The 16,282-nt window shown below is 55.0% G+C and overlaps 9 protein-coding genes across 9 annotated transcripts; 6 read left to right on the plus strand and 3 right to left on the minus strand.

Annotated features, from left to right (window-relative positions):
- Window positions 1–154: 154 nt before the first annotated feature.
- On the minus strand, window positions 155–2,487 carry BDV17DRAFT_297602 (transcription factor domain-containing protein; the record flags this gene model as incomplete). The annotated part of the gene is made up of 4 exons (XM_073763521.1): window positions 1,994–2,487; window positions 1,881–1,945; window positions 1,382–1,850; window positions 155–1,345 (listed from the first exon to the last, which is right to left on the minus strand). The coding sequence occupies exons 1-4, from the start codon at window positions 2,054–2,056 to the stop codon at window positions 155–157; spliced, it is 1,788 nt and encodes a 595-aa protein (XP_073617243.1). The 5' UTR covers window positions 2,057–2,487.
- Window positions 1,987–2,487, plus strand: BDV17DRAFT_38619 (uncharacterized protein). The gene has a single exon (XM_073764455.1). The coding sequence runs from the start codon at window positions 2,161–2,163 to the stop codon at window positions 2,425–2,427; it is 267 nt and encodes an 88-aa protein (XP_073617244.1). The 5' UTR covers window positions 1,987–2,160; the 3' UTR covers window positions 2,428–2,487.
- A 207-nt stretch (window positions 2,488–2,694) lies between these two features.
- Window positions 2,695–5,046, plus strand: BDV17DRAFT_280701 (Metallo-dependent phosphatase-like protein; the record flags this gene model as incomplete). Its single annotated transcript, XM_073759917.1, has 9 exons — window positions 2,695–2,799; window positions 2,842–2,999; window positions 3,081–3,248; window positions 3,280–3,469; window positions 3,524–3,664; window positions 3,827–4,129; window positions 4,160–4,360; window positions 4,750–4,791; window positions 4,984–5,046. The coding sequence occupies 9 exons, from the start codon at window positions 2,695–2,697 to the stop codon at window positions 5,044–5,046; spliced, it is 1,371 nt and encodes a 456-aa protein (XP_073617245.1).
- A 705-nt stretch (window positions 5,047–5,751) lies between these two features.
- BDV17DRAFT_280702 (sugar porter family MFS transporter) lies at window positions 5,752–7,498 on the plus strand (the record flags this gene model as incomplete). Its single annotated transcript, XM_073759918.1, has 5 exons — window positions 5,752–5,846; window positions 5,895–5,898; window positions 5,964–6,287; window positions 6,333–6,718; window positions 6,766–7,498. The coding sequence occupies 5 exons, from the start codon at window positions 5,752–5,754 to the stop codon at window positions 7,496–7,498; spliced, it is 1,542 nt and encodes a 513-aa protein (XP_073617246.1).
- Window positions 7,499–8,124: 626 nt separating this feature from the next.
- On the plus strand, window positions 8,125–10,117 carry BDV17DRAFT_297604 (glycoside hydrolase family 1 protein; the record flags this gene model as incomplete). The annotated part of the gene is made up of 2 exons (XM_073763522.1): window positions 8,125–8,371; window positions 8,419–10,117. The coding sequence occupies exons 1-2, from the start codon at window positions 8,208–8,210 to the stop codon at window positions 10,115–10,117; spliced, it is 1,863 nt and encodes a 620-aa protein (XP_073617247.1). The 5' UTR covers window positions 8,125–8,207.
- Window positions 10,118–10,726: 609 nt separating this feature from the next.
- On the minus strand, window positions 10,727–11,542 carry BDV17DRAFT_258632 (uncharacterized protein; the record flags this gene model as incomplete). Its single annotated transcript, XM_073757350.1, has 1 exon — window positions 10,727–11,542. A coding segment is annotated over exon 1 (253 nt), but the record flags the coding sequence as incomplete, so codon positions are not given.
- Window positions 11,543–11,654: 112 nt separating this feature from the next.
- Window positions 11,655–12,798, plus strand: BDV17DRAFT_297606 (aldo/keto reductase family protein; the record flags this gene model as incomplete). The annotated part of the gene is made up of 3 exons (XM_073763523.1): window positions 11,655–11,841; window positions 11,890–12,292; window positions 12,342–12,798. Exons 1-3 carry the CDS (start codon window positions 11,715–11,717, stop codon window positions 12,796–12,798), a joined length of 987 nt encoding a protein of 328 aa, XP_073617249.1. The 5' UTR covers window positions 11,655–11,714.
- A 154-nt stretch (window positions 12,799–12,952) lies between these two features.
- BDV17DRAFT_258635 (thiamine diphosphate-binding protein) lies at window positions 12,953–15,009 on the plus strand. Its single transcript, XM_073757351.1, has one exon. The coding sequence runs from the start codon at window positions 13,036–13,038 to the stop codon at window positions 14,956–14,958; it is 1,923 nt and encodes a 640-aa protein (XP_073617250.1). The 5' UTR covers window positions 12,953–13,035; the 3' UTR covers window positions 14,959–15,009.
- BDV17DRAFT_258636 (aromatic alcohol reductase) lies at window positions 15,010–16,090 on the minus strand. Its single transcript, XM_073757352.1, has 2 exons — window positions 15,981–16,090; window positions 15,010–15,913 (listed from the first exon to the last, which is right to left on the minus strand). The coding sequence occupies exons 1-2, from the start codon at window positions 16,008–16,010 to the stop codon at window positions 15,035–15,037; spliced, it is 909 nt and encodes a 302-aa protein (XP_073617251.1). The 5' UTR covers window positions 16,011–16,090; the 3' UTR covers window positions 15,010–15,034.
- Window positions 16,091–16,282: the final 192 nt, after the last annotated feature.

Genomic DNA, 16,282 nt, shown 5'->3' on the forward strand with positions numbered 1-16,282 from the left:
CCCTGTCCTTTTGGCTGCTCCAGGTCCGGGGATGAAGGGGATTGCAGAAGGATGCATGAAGTTGATACATGAACTACTGAGTTTTTTTTTTTTTTATTACAGACACGTGCATGTAATATTCCGATTCTAAACTACAATAAAGCATAAACTAATATCATGACGCAGTCCGTTCCACAAGCCACGAAGCTCCGAAATCACCACCACCGGACTTGGACAGCAAACTGGGATAGCTGACGGGGAGCGGAGGCACATCCCATGCCTGGGCCTGAGCATTATTATACGGTTCCAGGAGACTGCGCTGCGTTCCGTGCAGAGAGGAGACAGTTTGGTCGTACTCATTGTCTACCACTGGTCCCCAAAGGCGACACCACTTTGTATCCAGCCCAGCGAAGAAGGGACGGATTTCCTCGTTCACTCGAGAGGTGTCGTAGGTGCTCGTCCGGTTCGGCCCCTTCTCTTTGCCCAGTTTATCCAGTGTGCGAATGCTATCGGAGGCAGAACTCCACTGTTTCGACAAGATGTGGAGAGACGCTGTGAGTATGATCACTTCCTCGACTATCACATCGGCCAGACTCTTTACGCGACGTGCCGGAATGAGCACAAGACCCGCAGTCAATGCATAAAACGTAAAAGCGGCTCCTAAACGACAAGTCTCGTCGCACTGCATAAACTCTCGAAAGAGCCCGACCATGAACGACGCCGCGACCACAGACCGAGCGGACCGTGTCCCGTCTAGCGCGGGCGACCGGTCCAGGATGATCAGGTTGGCAAGGTACGCGACGAGCACTTGTCTCGCCTCGAACGAGCAGCCAGGGAAAGCACCGGTGATCCCAGGAAAGTCTTGCTTGACCCACCGGAAGAGAGAGTCTTCCAGCGATCGCTGGTACTCGGTAGTGACTCCGCCGCGAATGCTTCGCTCCACGGTGTCGCCCAGCCGCAGGCATATTGACAGGTAGACCGGGAATACCCTCGCATGGGCGTCCTGCTCGGGGAAGTCGTCCAGTGTCGGGGGAGCAACGTCGCTGTGTGTGAGATTGATTGTTCGAGGACGGCCGGTTTCGACCGCCGTGATGCAGTCGCGCACCACGATTGTCCACCAGAGCCGTCGTTGCAGCCCTCGGTGGTTATAGTTTGCGGGGGGCTCTTTGTGCAGCCCAGCCTTGAACGCGATCGACTCGGCCGTGTGCAGCCAGAATCCGCTTGTATCCGTCACGAGGGGGTCTGATGAGACGGGGTTATAGAAGTGCAGCAGCAAAGCGCTAGCGACGCAGATCAACGGGTCGCGCTCGCTGCCGAGCATGAAGAGCAGCTTTGCCCGTCGATAGAAATCGGCCGTCTCGCCGTACTCGTCCGCTTAGGTGGTCATTCTGCTTGCGGCGACAAAGATGGCTTGCAGGAGGAGGAACGAAGGACTGGATCCAGTCAGCCAGGCAGGGTCGATGACCGGTGCCCAGGCGTGGCCGTACTCCAGAAACGTCGCGATGAGCTCATGTTGCACCGCATTCGACGGGAGCGTAAAGGTGCCCTGTTCGCGGAGGAGTTGGAGCTCTGCGCCGGAGAGATGACAGTGCTCCTCTGTGAGACTCGGAGTGAGCATCGCCTCGTCAAAGGAAACATGCCGTCCGAGGAAGCGGCCTTTCACGCGGAGATCCTGGACGCGGTCGAGATTGCGAATGGCATCGAGGTCTTTTGCCAGTGAGAGACCTGCTGGGGGGTCCTTCTTGGTTCTCTTTGCGTCACCCTGGTCTTTGCTCCAGTCTTTGCTCTTCTCCTTTGTCTTCGCATCGGTCGAAGAGCCGCTATAGACTTTTTGCTTCCTGTTGTAGAGTCTCCATGGCTTAGTATATCTACTGCGTTGAAGGCAAAGGGTCTTTTCTTACATGCACTTGGACTCGGCTTTGGCGCACTCGGTGCAGGGGGTTTTCTTTGCAATGTCGCATTTGGCCTAGATTGTCAGCACTGCGACCTGATTCTGGAGACCTGGTATAGATACCTTCTTCTTATGGCAGCTAAAGCAAGTCTGCTCCGTGCTCATTGGTTTCGAAACACGCATCATTCTGGTGGGTGGTGAGAATACCGCTCAAGGACAAGATGTCTGCGGAATGGGGTGAGGATATATATCTAGGGCAACAAAGAAGTCGCTGCGCCCGTTGAAACGCCATGGCTTTCTTTGTCCGTATCCGATCACGTACAAACGAATGGGTCTTGGGAGCACTGTTCCTTCTCTTTTGCCTTCTCCCGACGCCGAGTTCTTTGGAGTTGAAAGAGCGTTGCCATGCCACTCGAGGCTTAGGGGTGTCTGTAGCTCCGGCGCGGAATTCCAGCCAGAATTCGCCGATGTGTCGCGCTGGGTGTGATTTAGACAAATGCTGCACACACTTGCGACGAGAGATGGTCTTGTCGTCAGTTATCGTCTGTTTTGCATGAGTTGATGAACAGGACTTATCTCAGGGGTCTCGATTGGTCTGTATGAACAGTCAAGCTAAGCATTGTAAGCTCCAAGATCCACTACAGCACCCACTCTTGAGCCCAATCATAGATTCTCGATTAGCATCTGGAGTCTAGATGGTTCGCACGAAGTTCGCCAATAACAACCTCACTATCTACAAGTCGGTCAGAGATGATAAGCACTTGGAACATAAACGTGATTCTCCCGCACCGACCTCTACACGTTACCGCCGTCTCGTTGCCAAAATGAGGGCATCCACAGCCTCTGCCCTCCTCGTCGCTGTGGGCGCCACTGCCAATGCTCGTCCAACGGTTGACACTCACTACCCCTACACAGGTCCCGATGTTCCAGTAGGAGACTGAGTCAATCCCACCATCAATGGCAACGGAAAGGGCTATCCCCGTCTTGTGGAGCCACCCGCCGTCAAACCCAAGATCGCCCATCCCACCCACAATATCAGTGTGATTTCCCTCTCGTATGTCCCTGGTGGCATGCACATCCGCTACCAAACGCGCTTTGGTCCGGGAGAAACCCCCTCGGTCCGTTGGGGGTAGCGACCCTCGGAATCTGAGCCGCGTTGCCCTTGGTTATTCTCATACGTAAGCTCCACTCCCCCTGCACCCAACTGGAGCAAAGTGCGAATGACACTGTCTGTCAGATATGACCGAACGCCTTCCTGTGAACGAGTCAAGGCCATCACCCAGTGCAGTCAATTCTTCCACGAAGTCAGCATCGACGGGTTAGAGACCGAAACCACCACCTACTACTACCAGCTCCCCGGCGCCAACGGCACGACCGAGTCGGACGTTCTCTCTTTCAAAAACAGCCAGGAAGGCCGGCGCCGATGGTTCCTTTACGGTTGCAGTTCTCAACGACATGGGGTACACCAACGCCCAAGGCACCCATCGCGAGCTCCTCAAGGCAGCGAACGAAGGAACCGCATTTGCCTGGCACGGCGGCGATCTCTCGTACGCAGACGACTGGTTCTCCGGCATTCTCCCCTGCGCAGATGACTGGCCCGTGTAATACAACGGCATAAACACCGAGTTGCCCGGCGGCGGCCCCATCCCAGAGGAGTACCTCATGCCTCTGCCGGACGGGGAGACGGCGAACCAAGGCGGTCCGAACGGGGGTGACATGAGCGTGTTGTACAAGTCCAACTGGGACCTGTGGCAGCAGTGGATGGTCAATCTCACGCTCAAGATCCCGCACATGGTCATGCCAGGGAACCGCGAAGCTGCGTGCGCCGAGTTCGACGGGCCAGGGGATCCAATGATGGCGTATCTCAACAAAGACATTGCCAATGGCTCAGCTCCCGCCGCTAACTTGACATACTATAGCTGTCCGCCGTCGCAGCGGAACATCACAGCCTTCTAGCATCGATTCCGCATGCCGGGGACGGAAACCGGTGGCATCGGCAACTATTGGTACTCGTTTGACTACGGGCTGGCGCATTTTATCTCGCTCGATGGCGAGACGGACTTTGCCAATACTCCGTTTTCAACACCCCAGGAAGGCGTCACGGGCGACGAGGACTTTTCCACACCCGACGAAACCTCGACAACAAAGAGCGGCCCGTTCGGAACAGTCGACGGAAGCTTCAAGGATACAAAGTCGTATGCGCAGTACAAGTGGCTAAAGAAGGACCTGGCGTCTATCGACCGCACCAAGACACCATGGGTATTTGTAATGAGCCACCGACCAATGTAGAGCTCCGACTACTCGTCCTACCAGACGAACCTCCGCGCCGCAGTCGAAGACCTCCTCCTGCAGCATGGCGTCGACGCCTACCTCTCGGGCCATATCCAACCCAGATTCAAAAAGTCGATCGATCCAGATAGTTCCATAGACTACCATCTAAGCTGGCAGCATGGCAACTCATATCGCAGCAACAACAGCCACACGGCTCGTGTCGAAATTCCCGAGTACTTCACTTTATCTCCTCACCAACGGCTAATGCTACAGACTTCTTCAACCCCTGCGGGTCCGTCACCACAGCACTCATGCTCGTCCGAGGCGTACGCTGCCTATTCCAACCAGGCACGCAGTACTGGGAATTCGGCGTCCCGCGCGAGGGCACAATCTCACCGATGATATTTGTGCGAGGAATCCGCGAGCTCGGCTACGGGCACGGGCTGCGGACACTGGGCGCATATGGGCAACAGAAAGCGGTCACTGCGCTCGTTTGGATCGCGGATGCAGTCGTTGTCTTGGTCTACGGGAGGAAGAACTGGTCGATGGTGCTTTGTCATTTGTTGGTGGCGTTTTATTATCTGGTTATTTACTTCCGTCGGAATCAGGAGGGGCATCTGGGCTGCATTTATGACTGCGGTGGCCGGCAGGTTGCCACGGCTTTTTAGTCTTTCATGATTCTTGTGTAAGTTCAGTTTATATCTCCCACAAGAAGGATAATGGAAGAATGCACACGGAGCACAGCAGTCCGCGTCAGCACAAAAGCGTGGGGGCGGCCATGAGGTGAGTGGCGCTCGACGGCGTTAGGGCTCGTCCAATAGAGAACAGACTCTCTCTCCAAGACGCGAGGCGCACTCAAGCTCTCCAAGCCTTCTCGGCAGTCGGCACGCTGGGTATTCTGTTGACAGTAGATACACTGTACGAGTAAGTTATCTGGGGATAGTTCCACCCCCAGATTCCCCCGCCCCCCAGCTTCTGTTGCTCTGTGGGTTACAGATCAGACAGATCACACTCGCAGTGAACCCTGGATCTGTACGCTTTCTCCTCTGGGACAATCAATGTAACGCAGCAACTCAAATTTGCAGCGGTCCATATTCCTTTTTCCCTCCCTCAGACGGCCCAAACCGCCGAAGATGGCCAATTCCAGCCCCTTTTCCGCTCCTTTGCGACCACTGCCTCTAGACTAATTCGTCTAGCTGCACACTAGTCGTCCAACGGGCAAGGAATAACCGATCCAGCTCGGGCATTTGGGGGAATGCGCTGCATTTAATCCCCGTCCCCAGACGTCCCCAGGAAATTAAGCGGATGACAGAGTCTTTTGACTTTGCGTTTTCACTTTGCGCCGCCCATTGGACGGTCTGCCTGCCATTGATGCTACCCTGGCATTATCCTGACTCGCAACTCGCGTCCCTGCCAATGGGAGATTTGCTCGCCAGCTGAAACATGGATTCGATCCATCGCGCTGTGCAACTGGTCAGATGTCGTGACATGGCAGCGGCCATCCCCCGTCTCGCTGCATTAAAGCGCGCCTTCCCCCGCTCCCCATGTTCATCGTTTGTGATTGAATTGTCTGTCCAGTCAACCCTGTCGTCCTCGAGGTCACCGCCAAGATGGGCTTCAAGTTCGCAAACATCTATGTCATAACGACCATTGCGGTCATCGGTGGTGCGCTTTTCGGTTTCGATATTGCGTCCATGTCCGCCATGTATGCCTGACATCTCTCTCTTCTCCTTTCATCTACTGACTTGTATAGTCTGGTACCCAACAGTACAAATGCGCCTTCAACCAAGGCGGCCCGGATGCCTTTGACGATGAAGGAAAGTGCGCCGGTCCTACCTCCGCTAACCAGGGTGGTATCTCCGCCGCCATGCCCGGTGGCTCCTTCGTCGGTGCTCTGCTCTCTGGTATCATCACAGACTGGCTCGGCCGTCGCAAGGCTATTCAGGCTGGTGCAGTCATCTGGTGTATCGGCAGTGCCATTACCTGTTCGTCCTTTAGCGTTGGACAGCTGGTTGTTGGACGCTTCATCAACGGTCTCTCTGTCGGTATCTGCAGTGCTCAGGTTCCCGTCTACGTTTCCGAGCTGGCACAGCCGTCCAAGCGTGGTACTGTCGTCGGTGCCCAGCAGTGGGCCATCACATGGGGTGTAAGTCGGTCTCCCAACTTTCCGGTCCTGATACTAATGTTTTAGATCCTGATCATGTTCTACATCTCCTACGGCTCCAGCTTCATCGAAGGAGACACTGCCTGGCGGCTTCCGTGGGGTCTGCAAATGATCCCCGCCGTCATCCTCTTCTTTGCGCTCTTCTTCATGCCCGAGAGTCCCCGGTGGCTCGCAAAGAAGGATCGTTGGGAAGAATGCCATGACACACTTGCTCTCGTCCACGCCAAAGGCAACCACAATGACGTCTTTGTGCAGACGGAGCTGCGGGAGATCCGGGAGATGTGCGAGTTTGAGCGCGCCAACGCAGACGCCTCCTACCTTGACCTCTTCAAGCCCAACATGATCAACCGCACGCATATTGGCATGTTCACGCAGATCTGGTCTCAGCTTACCGGAATGAACGTCATGATGCTGTAAGCCTATGCGCAAGAAAAGATCGTATACAAACTAACATGACCAGGTACATCACCTACGTCTTCGGCATGGCCGGTCTCTCCGGAAACGCCAACCTCGTCGCCTCATCCATTCAGTACGTGATCAACGTGGTCATGACCATCTTCGCCCTCTTCTTCATCGACCGCTGGGGCCGCCGCATCCCCCTCCTCATCGGCTCAACCCTCATGATGACATTCATGTTCGCCAATGCCGGCATCATGGCCACGTACGGCAAGCCCGCGCCACCAGGCGGAGTCGACAACGTCGCCGAAGAATCTTGGGACATGTCGGACGCGCAGAGCGCAGCAAAGGGCATCATCGCTTGTACGTACCTCTTTGTCGCATCTTACGCACCAACCTGGGAACCCGTCTCGTGGATCTACCCACCTGAACTCTTCCCATTACGACTGCGCGGAAAAGCCGTCGGCGTAACGACAGCCTCAAACTGGATCTTCAACTTCGCACTCTCATACTTTGTCCCGCCTGCATTCGAGAACATCAAGTGGAAGGTGTACATCCTCTTCGGCGTCTTTTGTGCGGCAATGACGCTCCACGTCTTCTTCTTCTTCCCGGAGACTGCGGGCAAGACGCTTGAGGATGTGGACGCCATGTTCCAGACTGATATCAAGCCGTGGAATACACATGTGCAGTATCAGAATATTCGCAAGGCCGAGCAGGGTGATCTTGCGTTGAACAAGGGGCTCGGTGAGAAGCCGGATGTTGCGACGACGGAGAAGCATGTTGAGGCTGCTGCTTAGTTTATTGGTCTCGGGGTATAATCTCCACGCGGATGGAGCGCTGTTGACGTGGGTCATATATTGGCCCCTATTTACCGTGTTAAAACATGGGCTTGTCGTTTATCTCCATGTACACTATCTATAAGGAACTGCCACTAATCAAATTGATACCACTCTTTACAAAGCATACCCTGGCACAGCCGTAGTAAAATTGACCATGGTCCATGTAATTCCTGCACTGGCCATGTCGGACTTTTAGCCGACGCAACCTGTCCACCCTTGCCTGAATCATGCCGGCTCTCCAGCAAAAGCAACTGCCGAGGCAATCACAGCCAGCGTCCGTGCGGTATCAGAATGTGGGCATTGTGGGTATTCCAAGACTCCAAGACTCCAAGTTCGTTGTCCAAGCAGGACTTTCGGGGTTTCATCGGAGACTAATTCTCCCCGTGGGGTATCTCCAACTTCCACTTTCAAGATTCTGCAAGTCACTCCTTTGTTGAATACCTCCGTACTCACCCGCAGTGCATTGGCTGACGTCAAGCTTGTCGTGAGTGGTACGATGTACGACCATCTTCATTGTATAGTCAAAGCCTACTTCGGGCTATTTACCCCATTACCCGAGGATGTTTCCTATCGGCGCATTCGCGGGATATCCGAGTCCTTTGTATAAAGGGCACACCCCGCTCCCAGGGCATGAACCAAATGTGCTCTGTCGGGCATTAGAGGAAGCATGAGACTTCATTTGGTGCTGGCCGGTATAGTCACGGGCGTGTATGCCCAGGAGCTCTATATCTCTACGACAGGATTCACTGCTCGCCCGCAATGCACTGCTCCTCCTGCAACCCCTAGCTATCGCTTCGATGAATTTTACTACTCCCAGAGCGAGACCGTTCGGTACGGTGCCTTTTGAGATCGTGTCGTCTCAGTACTAATGGATTTAGATACGCCACATCCATCCCTAGCCCAACGACAACACACACGTTTGCACCTGGCTACGACGAGGCACTCGAAATATGGGGGACGTCGCTGTTGACAACCACATGGGGCAATTGGTTGCCGAATCAAACCGTCATCACGGCCACCGATACAGACGACAAGTACGGTCAAGCAGCGTGGTCGTCCCAATGGCAAGCTGCTAGTCTCGTCAACTACACAAGTGTCGGCCTGTATACGACCACGGTCAGCCCAACACCTATTCCATCATCCGAGCTAGTCCTTCCACCGCGGGACTACTTTAGCCCAACCGACTGCTACAACTTCCCCGAGGACTTTCTGTTTGGCGTCGCTGCATCGGCTGCTCAGATCGAGGGCGCCATTGCGCTGGAAGGCCGAGCGCCGACAAACCAGGAAAAGTTGATCTCGGACGACAGTCCCAAAAACTACGTCACAAACGAGAACTACTTCCTCTACAAGCAGGACATTCAGCGTCTCGCGGCAATGGGCGTAAAGTACTACAGCTTTTCCATTCCTTGGACGCGAATCCTCCCCTTTACCGTCCCTGGAAGTCCCATCAACGAAGAAGGAATCAAGCACTACAACGACCTAATCAACTACATCCTCGACGCGGGCATGCAGCCAGTCGTAACCCTCCTCCACTTTGATTCCCCTCTCTACTTCCTCAGAGACTCCAACCAATCCGCAACCCCAGACATCGGCTACAGCAACGGCGGCTACTGGCACCCCGAATTCGTTGACTCCTTCGTCAACTACGGCAAAATCCTCTTCACGCACTTTGGAGACCGCGTCCCAGTGTGGCACACCTTCAACGAACCCCTCCTGTACGCCTTTAACTTCACCGGAATCTACAACGTCGTCAAAGCCCACGCGGAGCTCTACCACTACTACCACGAGGTCCTCGGCGGGAAGGGGAAAGTCGGATTCAAACTAAACAATAACTTTGGCGTCCCGAAGAACCCGGAGAATACAACGGATATCGACGCCGCCGATCGCTTCAACGAGATGCAGCTCGGTGGATTCGGGAACCCGCTTTGTCTGGGCGAGCAGTATCCCGAGTCTCTACTCAAGACTCTCCCCGGGGCAGAACCGCTCACGGATGAGGAACTGGTCTACTTCGCCAATACAACCGACTTCTTTGGGATAGATCCTTACACGGCAACCGTTGTCTCGCCGCCCCCGGGGGGGATAGAAGCCTGCTCCCGCCAAAACATGTCCACCAACGCATTATACCCGTACTGCGTGACCCAAGAAACAACCAACATCTACGGCTGGAACATCGGCTACCGCTCGCACAGCTACGTCTACATAACGCCGACCTATCTGCGATCGTACCTAAACTACGTCTACAAAACTTTCCACAAGCCCGTATTGATCGGCGAATTCGGGTTCCCCGTGCACGACGAATCCTCGCGAGATTTAACAGACCAACTCTTCGACAGTCCAAGGAGCACATACTACCTCAGCTACCTATCCGAAACGCTCAAGGCAATCTGGGAAGACGGCGTGCATGTCGCCGGCGCGTTCGCGTGGAGCTTCATGGATAATTGGGAGTTTGGCGACTATGAGAGTCAGTTTGGGATTCAGGTTGTTAATCGCACGAGCCAGGAGAGGTTCTTCAAGAAGAGCTTTTTTGATATGGTGGATTTTGTCGGGGCTAGAAAGGGGCTGGGGTATTCTAGGTAAGGAGGAAGGCTGGGGGTGGGTGAGCTTTGTGTCTGTTAATTGTACTTCGTGGGAGGTATAGTGGATGTCAGAGACATGGTGATGAGTATAGTCCAATGTAAGGACAACTGAATCTGTGGACTTCTGAGAGTTAGACAGACCTTTGTGATTATTGTCAGTAATCTGCTATATTTACCTAGTCGGGCTTCTACAATCGTGTCAAATGCCTTTGCCCTTGAAACCTCGTGGGTCCCTTTCTTTATCTGGACAAATCAGTCCGTACAGCGTAAGTCGGAGTCACTGCCCACGCGGCCTTTGCCCAGTTTAGACTGCCCTGGTATATCCCAACTGGAGAATGAGGCTTGCATCTCGGCATCTCACTGCTCCGCATTTCTTCGTTCGCTGATGTTGTCATCTCCTGGCTCTGCTCGCGTCGAAATCCCGCCAATCACGAGCTTAGGGAATACGGTATTAATTAATACCCTGTCTCAGGCAACCTTGGAATAGTTATCCGATGCCCTATAGGGCTTACCGGCTGTTAAGTGGAGATGTCACCGCGGCAATATCAACATTCGAAGACAAGAGCGAGCAAGTGGCTCAGTTTACATACATACATATTGAGCATATCGGGAAGTCCTCTACCTTGCCTAACCTAGACATAGCGAAGCTGTAAGGCAATGAGCGCCTGCTAGCTTGGTCTTCGCACGCCGCTCATTGCGCTTACTGCCCTGTCGACAAATATGAGATCTAGCTGGATCTTCCTCCTTCCCATCGAGATTCAGCTTCGAGAACAGTCCTGCGCAAGGCTACGGTAGATACTCAGCCCGGAGACAACAGTCAGCCACTTGTTGCCCTTTGCTGCCGACGTAAGGTCAGACCTTGACGGCCGGGGCCACCATGCAGCTCTTCGCAGCTAAGCTATCTGGCTTTGGATGGAAACAACCCGGTGGTCCAGTATCCATCGCTGAACTGGTGCGAGTCTGTGCGTGTGCGGTTCTTGTGGGCGTCCTGGTGAGTGCTCATCTACCCTTCCCCCAATGGTTCGGTTGACACGGCCTTGTCCTTGACAGTCTCCTGCACCCGCTCGTCCGCTACAGCGCCCAAGGCAGCCGCCACATTCATGCCCTCTGCGCCCCTTCGTTCCTCGAAAAGCGTACTCGATGAACAACATACCAGCCACGGTCGGTCACTGCGCGGTTTTAGAGATCGTACCGTACCTCCTTAACACCGGCGGCGCGAGCCCAGACGGACAAACTTGCTTGGTTTTCCTTGGCCTGTACGTGTCGATGTGCTATTACCTCCGAGCTGAAAGCGCGGTTCAGCGCGGAGGTGCCGGAGACCTAAAGGTTGTTCCAGACTGAGCTGAAGGCGCTGAGAAGTGCACTATAAGATAGTTGAAAGAGACGGAATTGTTTGGGAATCTCCCGGTCATCGCTGAGACTTGACGGACCTCGGCATTTTGCTGACTGGGAATTGGCTGGTTCTAGCCGCCTTATCTCCGATCGCTCTCTATAAAATTGCTGCTCTTATCCCTTGATCAACAAAACACTCAACAACACTTCGTCCTACGCATCAACTGCTCACTACTCTCACTACTCTCACTCCTCTCACTATCGCAATGGTCCAGCTCAGTGGAAAGGAAGTCGGCCCCATTGGCTTCGGCCTCATGGGCTTCACCTGGCGCGCAAACCCGTGTCCCCAGGATCAGGCCTTTGAGACCCTGCGCGCCGCTTTAAAGAATGGCTGTAAGTATTTCCTGCCTTCTTTTTCCGCTCAAAATACTAACGGCATAGGCAATCTCTGGAACGGCGGCGAGATCTACGGACCCCCCTCCTACAACAGCCTGGTCCTGCTGGAACGATACCTCGAAAAGTACCCCGAGGACGCCGACAAATTCATCCTCAACATCAAAGGGGGAATCAACCACGAGACCCATCGCCCGGATGGCTCGGCTGAAGGCACGCGACGGACACTGGACGACAGTATTTCTCAATTGAAAGGGCGCAAGAAGATCGACCAGTTCGAGTTTGCGCGACGCGACCAGAATGTTTCCATGGCAGAGACCTTTGGCGTCATGAATGAGTATGTCGAGGCTGGCAAGATCGGGGGTGTTGCCCTGTCCGAGGTTCGCGCAGAGACCATCCATGAGGCTGTCAAGCATACCAAGGTTGTTGCGGTCGAGGTTGAGCTATCAATGTACGATTCACCTAATGCATTCATATCACTGCTAACGGGCTAACGGCAGGTTCACGCTTGACGCCCTCGAAAACGGCGTTGCAGCCGCATGCGCGCAGTACAACATCCCCCTCGTCGCGTACTCCCCCCTCGGTCGCGGCATCCTCACCGGGCAGATTAGAAAGTACGAAGACATCCCCGAAGACTCGATGCTGCGCGTCTATCCTCGATTCCAGCCAGACACGTTCCCGATCAACCTCCAGCTCGTGGAAAAGGTCGAGGAGCTGGCAGCCAAGAAGAACATCACGGTCGCGCAATTCGCGATCAACTGGGTGCGGGCGCTATCTCGGCGACCGGGCATGCCTACGATAATTCCCATTCCAGGCGCGACTACGGTTGCACGAGTCGAAGAAAACAGCAAGGTGGTGGAGTTGTCGGACGAGGATATGGCGCAGATCGACGCGATCCTGGACAAGTTTCCGGTCGTGGGCGAGCGCTACCCTGACTTTGTGCCAACGAACACTTGAACTACTGACACTACTGTATTGTATGATAGAAATTAGGCTTAATGTACCTTTTTTACAGTCCTGGTCGGACGAGTATGCTCCGTGTTAGCGCGGCGGCATAACGCGTCATGATATCACCAACCCTATGATATCATACCCCGATAATGCCCCTCCCCCTCTTCTTATATACTCTCCACCTGTCACTTTCTTTCCAGAATTCTTCTCACAATCAAAGTCAATTCATTCAATCAAGTCACCATGGCAGGATATAAGCTCCCCGTCGACTTGAAGCAGTTCAAGAAGCTGCAGCTTGACCACACGAAAAAGACCCTCTCCGACCAGGAGAAGAAGGATCTGCTGCACAACATCAACGTCTTCCGCGATGCCATTGTCGCCTTCACAGCCACTGGTGCTGCCCGTGGACAGGCCGGTCACACGGGCGGTCCCTTCGACACGGCCCCTGAAGTGTGTATCCTGCTGGGATTCATCAACGCCAACCCGGGCGCCTTCTACGACGCCATCTTCGACGAGGCCGGACACCGCGTCGCCACACAGTACCTACTGTCTGCGATTGACGGCAAGATCAACCCTGACGACCTGCTCAACTACCGTGATGCCAACTCGAAACTGCCCGGCCACCCTGAACTCGGTCTGACGCCCGGCGTCAAGTTCAGCTCCGGTCGTCTCGGCCACATGTGGGCCCTGGTCAACGGTATCGCCATGGCCCACAAGGACAAGGCCGTCTTTGTGCTTGGCTCCGACGGTTCGCAGCAGGAGGGTAACGACGCTGAGGCTGCTCGTCTGGCGGTCGCTAAGGACCTGAACGTCAAGCTCTTCATCGACAACAACGACGTCACAATTGCCGGCCACCCCTCGCAGTACCTCAAGGGCTACGAGCTTGAAAAGACGCTTTCTGGCCATGGCCTCAAGGTCGTCCGCGCCCAGGGCGAGGACATCGACTCTCTGTATGGCGCCATCGTCGAGGTGGTCAACTACAAGGGTCCAGCTGCCGTCGTCGTCGACCGCAAGATGGCCCCCGGCATTGAAGACATCGAGGGCAAGACGCACGCCCACGATGTCGTCCCCGTCGCTGTCGCGAAGAAGTACCTCACCAAGCGCGGCTACTCTGAAGAGTCGCTCGCCTTCTACGACCAGATCAAGGCCACCGGCAACCCGCACCAGTACCTGGGCTCGACCAAGGACAAGGCCGGCAACCGAGTCATTTTCGGTGAAGCCGTCAACTCGGTGCTCGACGGCCTCAGCAAAGAAGAAGCCCAGCGCCGCGTGATGGTCATCGACTCGGACCTCGAAGGCTCAACCGGTCTCAAGGCCATCCACCAAGCCCACCCCGAAGTGTACATCTCCTCCGGAGTCATGGAGCGCGGCAACTTCTCCGCGGCCGCAGGCTTCGGCTTCGGCAGCGACGGCAGCCGTCAGGGTGTCTTCTCGACCTTCTGTGCCTTCATCGAGATGCTCATTTCCGAAATCACCATGGCCCGGCTCAACGGGTGCAGTGTCCTCTCGCACTTCTCGCACAGCGGCGTCGACGAAATCGCCGACAACACCTGCCACTTTGGGCTCAACGCCTTCTTCGCCGACAACGGGCTCATGGACGCCGAGAGCACAGGTCTGTACTTCCCCGCCGACGGTGAACAGATGAAGGCCGTTGTAAAGAAAGTCTTCTTCACCAAGGGGCTGCGCTTCATCTTCTCGACCCGCAGTAAGGTCCCCTACATCCTAAAGGAAAACAGCGAGGAGAAGCTCTTTGGCGGCAACTACGAGTTCACCCCGGGCAAGGAGGAGTTCATCCGCAGGGGCAAGGCCGGGTATGTCGTCTCCTACGGCGACATGCTCTACCGCTCGCTGGACGCCGTCGAGCGGCTGCGCCAGGAAGGCCTCGACGTCGGTCTCGTCAACAAGCCGACGCTCAACGTTGTCGACGAAGACGCAATCAAGGAGTACGGCTCCTCGCCTTTCGTCGTTGTCGTGGAGTCCCTCGCGCAAAAGACCAGCCTTGGGTCGCGGCTGGGAAGCCACCTCCTTGACCGTGGGCTGACGCCGCGGTTCCGCATGATGGGGGCCGTCAAGGAAGGATGCGGTGGTCTGTACGAGCAGATCAACGCCCAGGGCCTGGGTCCCAACGACATTGTCCGTGTCGTGCGGGATGCCGCTGGCAAGTAAGATAATGAGACATGACAATGATAAATGTATGCTAAACGACTGAATTGAATTGACTGCAACTCCCACGTACTACTATCTACTTCTTCACAACTTCCTCAATAATCCTCTTCAGCCCTTGTCTGTCCAACGTCTCAATCCCCAGCAACTCATTATCCGTCCTCTCAAACAAACCCCCGGCCCCCTCCCCCCAAATAGCCCGATAGATAAACGGCATGATCGTCTCGCGACTAACAACCCCCTGCTTCAACAGCGCACTCGCCTTCTCAACCTCACTCTCAACATCCGGCTCGGTAACCTCCCACCCGTCGGTGCCAACAACTTCCTTTGCAATCTCCAACAATTCCTGCAGCGTCGTCGTGGCCTCACCAACACGCACAACCCTATTCTCCGTCTCCTCGGGGTGACTCAACACTCCCACAACCGCCTGTCCCACAGCCTTCAATGTCGTCGTACTATAGACCCGATGACCGCCATCATGCAAGACCGCCGTTTTCCGTGCAGGCGAAATCGGAAACCCAACAGCCAACCCCCAATCCAGAAACGCCCCGTTGTACACAACCGTATAAGTTATCTTCCCCTCCCCTGCTAATTCCTTCAACAACTCCTGTGCCGCAATCTTCGGCGCATAAGCCGGCGCAACCCGATTAATGGCGTTATCGAGATCAGACCCGAATTCGGAGGGGAGGAACCGGCTCACACCGGCTGTAGCAGCGGCGCGGATGAGGTTCGTTTGGGCAGAGCCGGCGGTGTGGCTGATTGTGCTTACGACTGCATCGGTGTTGAGATTGCGCAGGTGCGCGGTTAGGTCATCGATGCTGTCGTAGTTGACTTTGAGGGATTTGACGTTCAAGGGCAGAGTGGGCGGGGAGGACCCGGCGCGGGTGAAGACCGTCACGGTGAATTTGAGAGAGGAGGATACGGCGGATAGGATGGCGGGACCGAGGTTGCCGCTTGTCTGGGATGTGTTAGATGAAATGTAAAGGTATATAGGTGAAGGAGGGGAGGAGATCGTGAGGACGTACACCAGCGAGGACGACATTGCGGATAGCCATGGTGATGCAATGGTGAAAGTATATATATTTGACAGAACAGTCTTCTCGATGAAACGAATACACAATTGAGAACCTCCAGAGGAGAGAAGACGAGACTTATATACCCGGCTGTATTACGAAGCTGCCTAATGTTGCATCTCGTCATCTGATGCCATTCTTTGTTTGCTTCACTCAACACTCAGCATCATCGCCATCCCACCCGGTTACTCGGTGCCCACTCGGGGGTCGGACTTACCGCCCCTGGCCTATTCACCGATAGAATCTTACGCTTT

Source organism: Aspergillus undulatus, assembly GCF_047715775.1.
Source record: "Aspergillus undulatus strain CBS 261.88 unplaced genomic scaffold BDV17scaffold_14, whole genome shotgun sequence".
Taxonomy (NCBI): Eukaryota; Fungi; Ascomycota; class Eurotiomycetes; order Eurotiales; family Aspergillaceae; genus Aspergillus; species Aspergillus undulatus.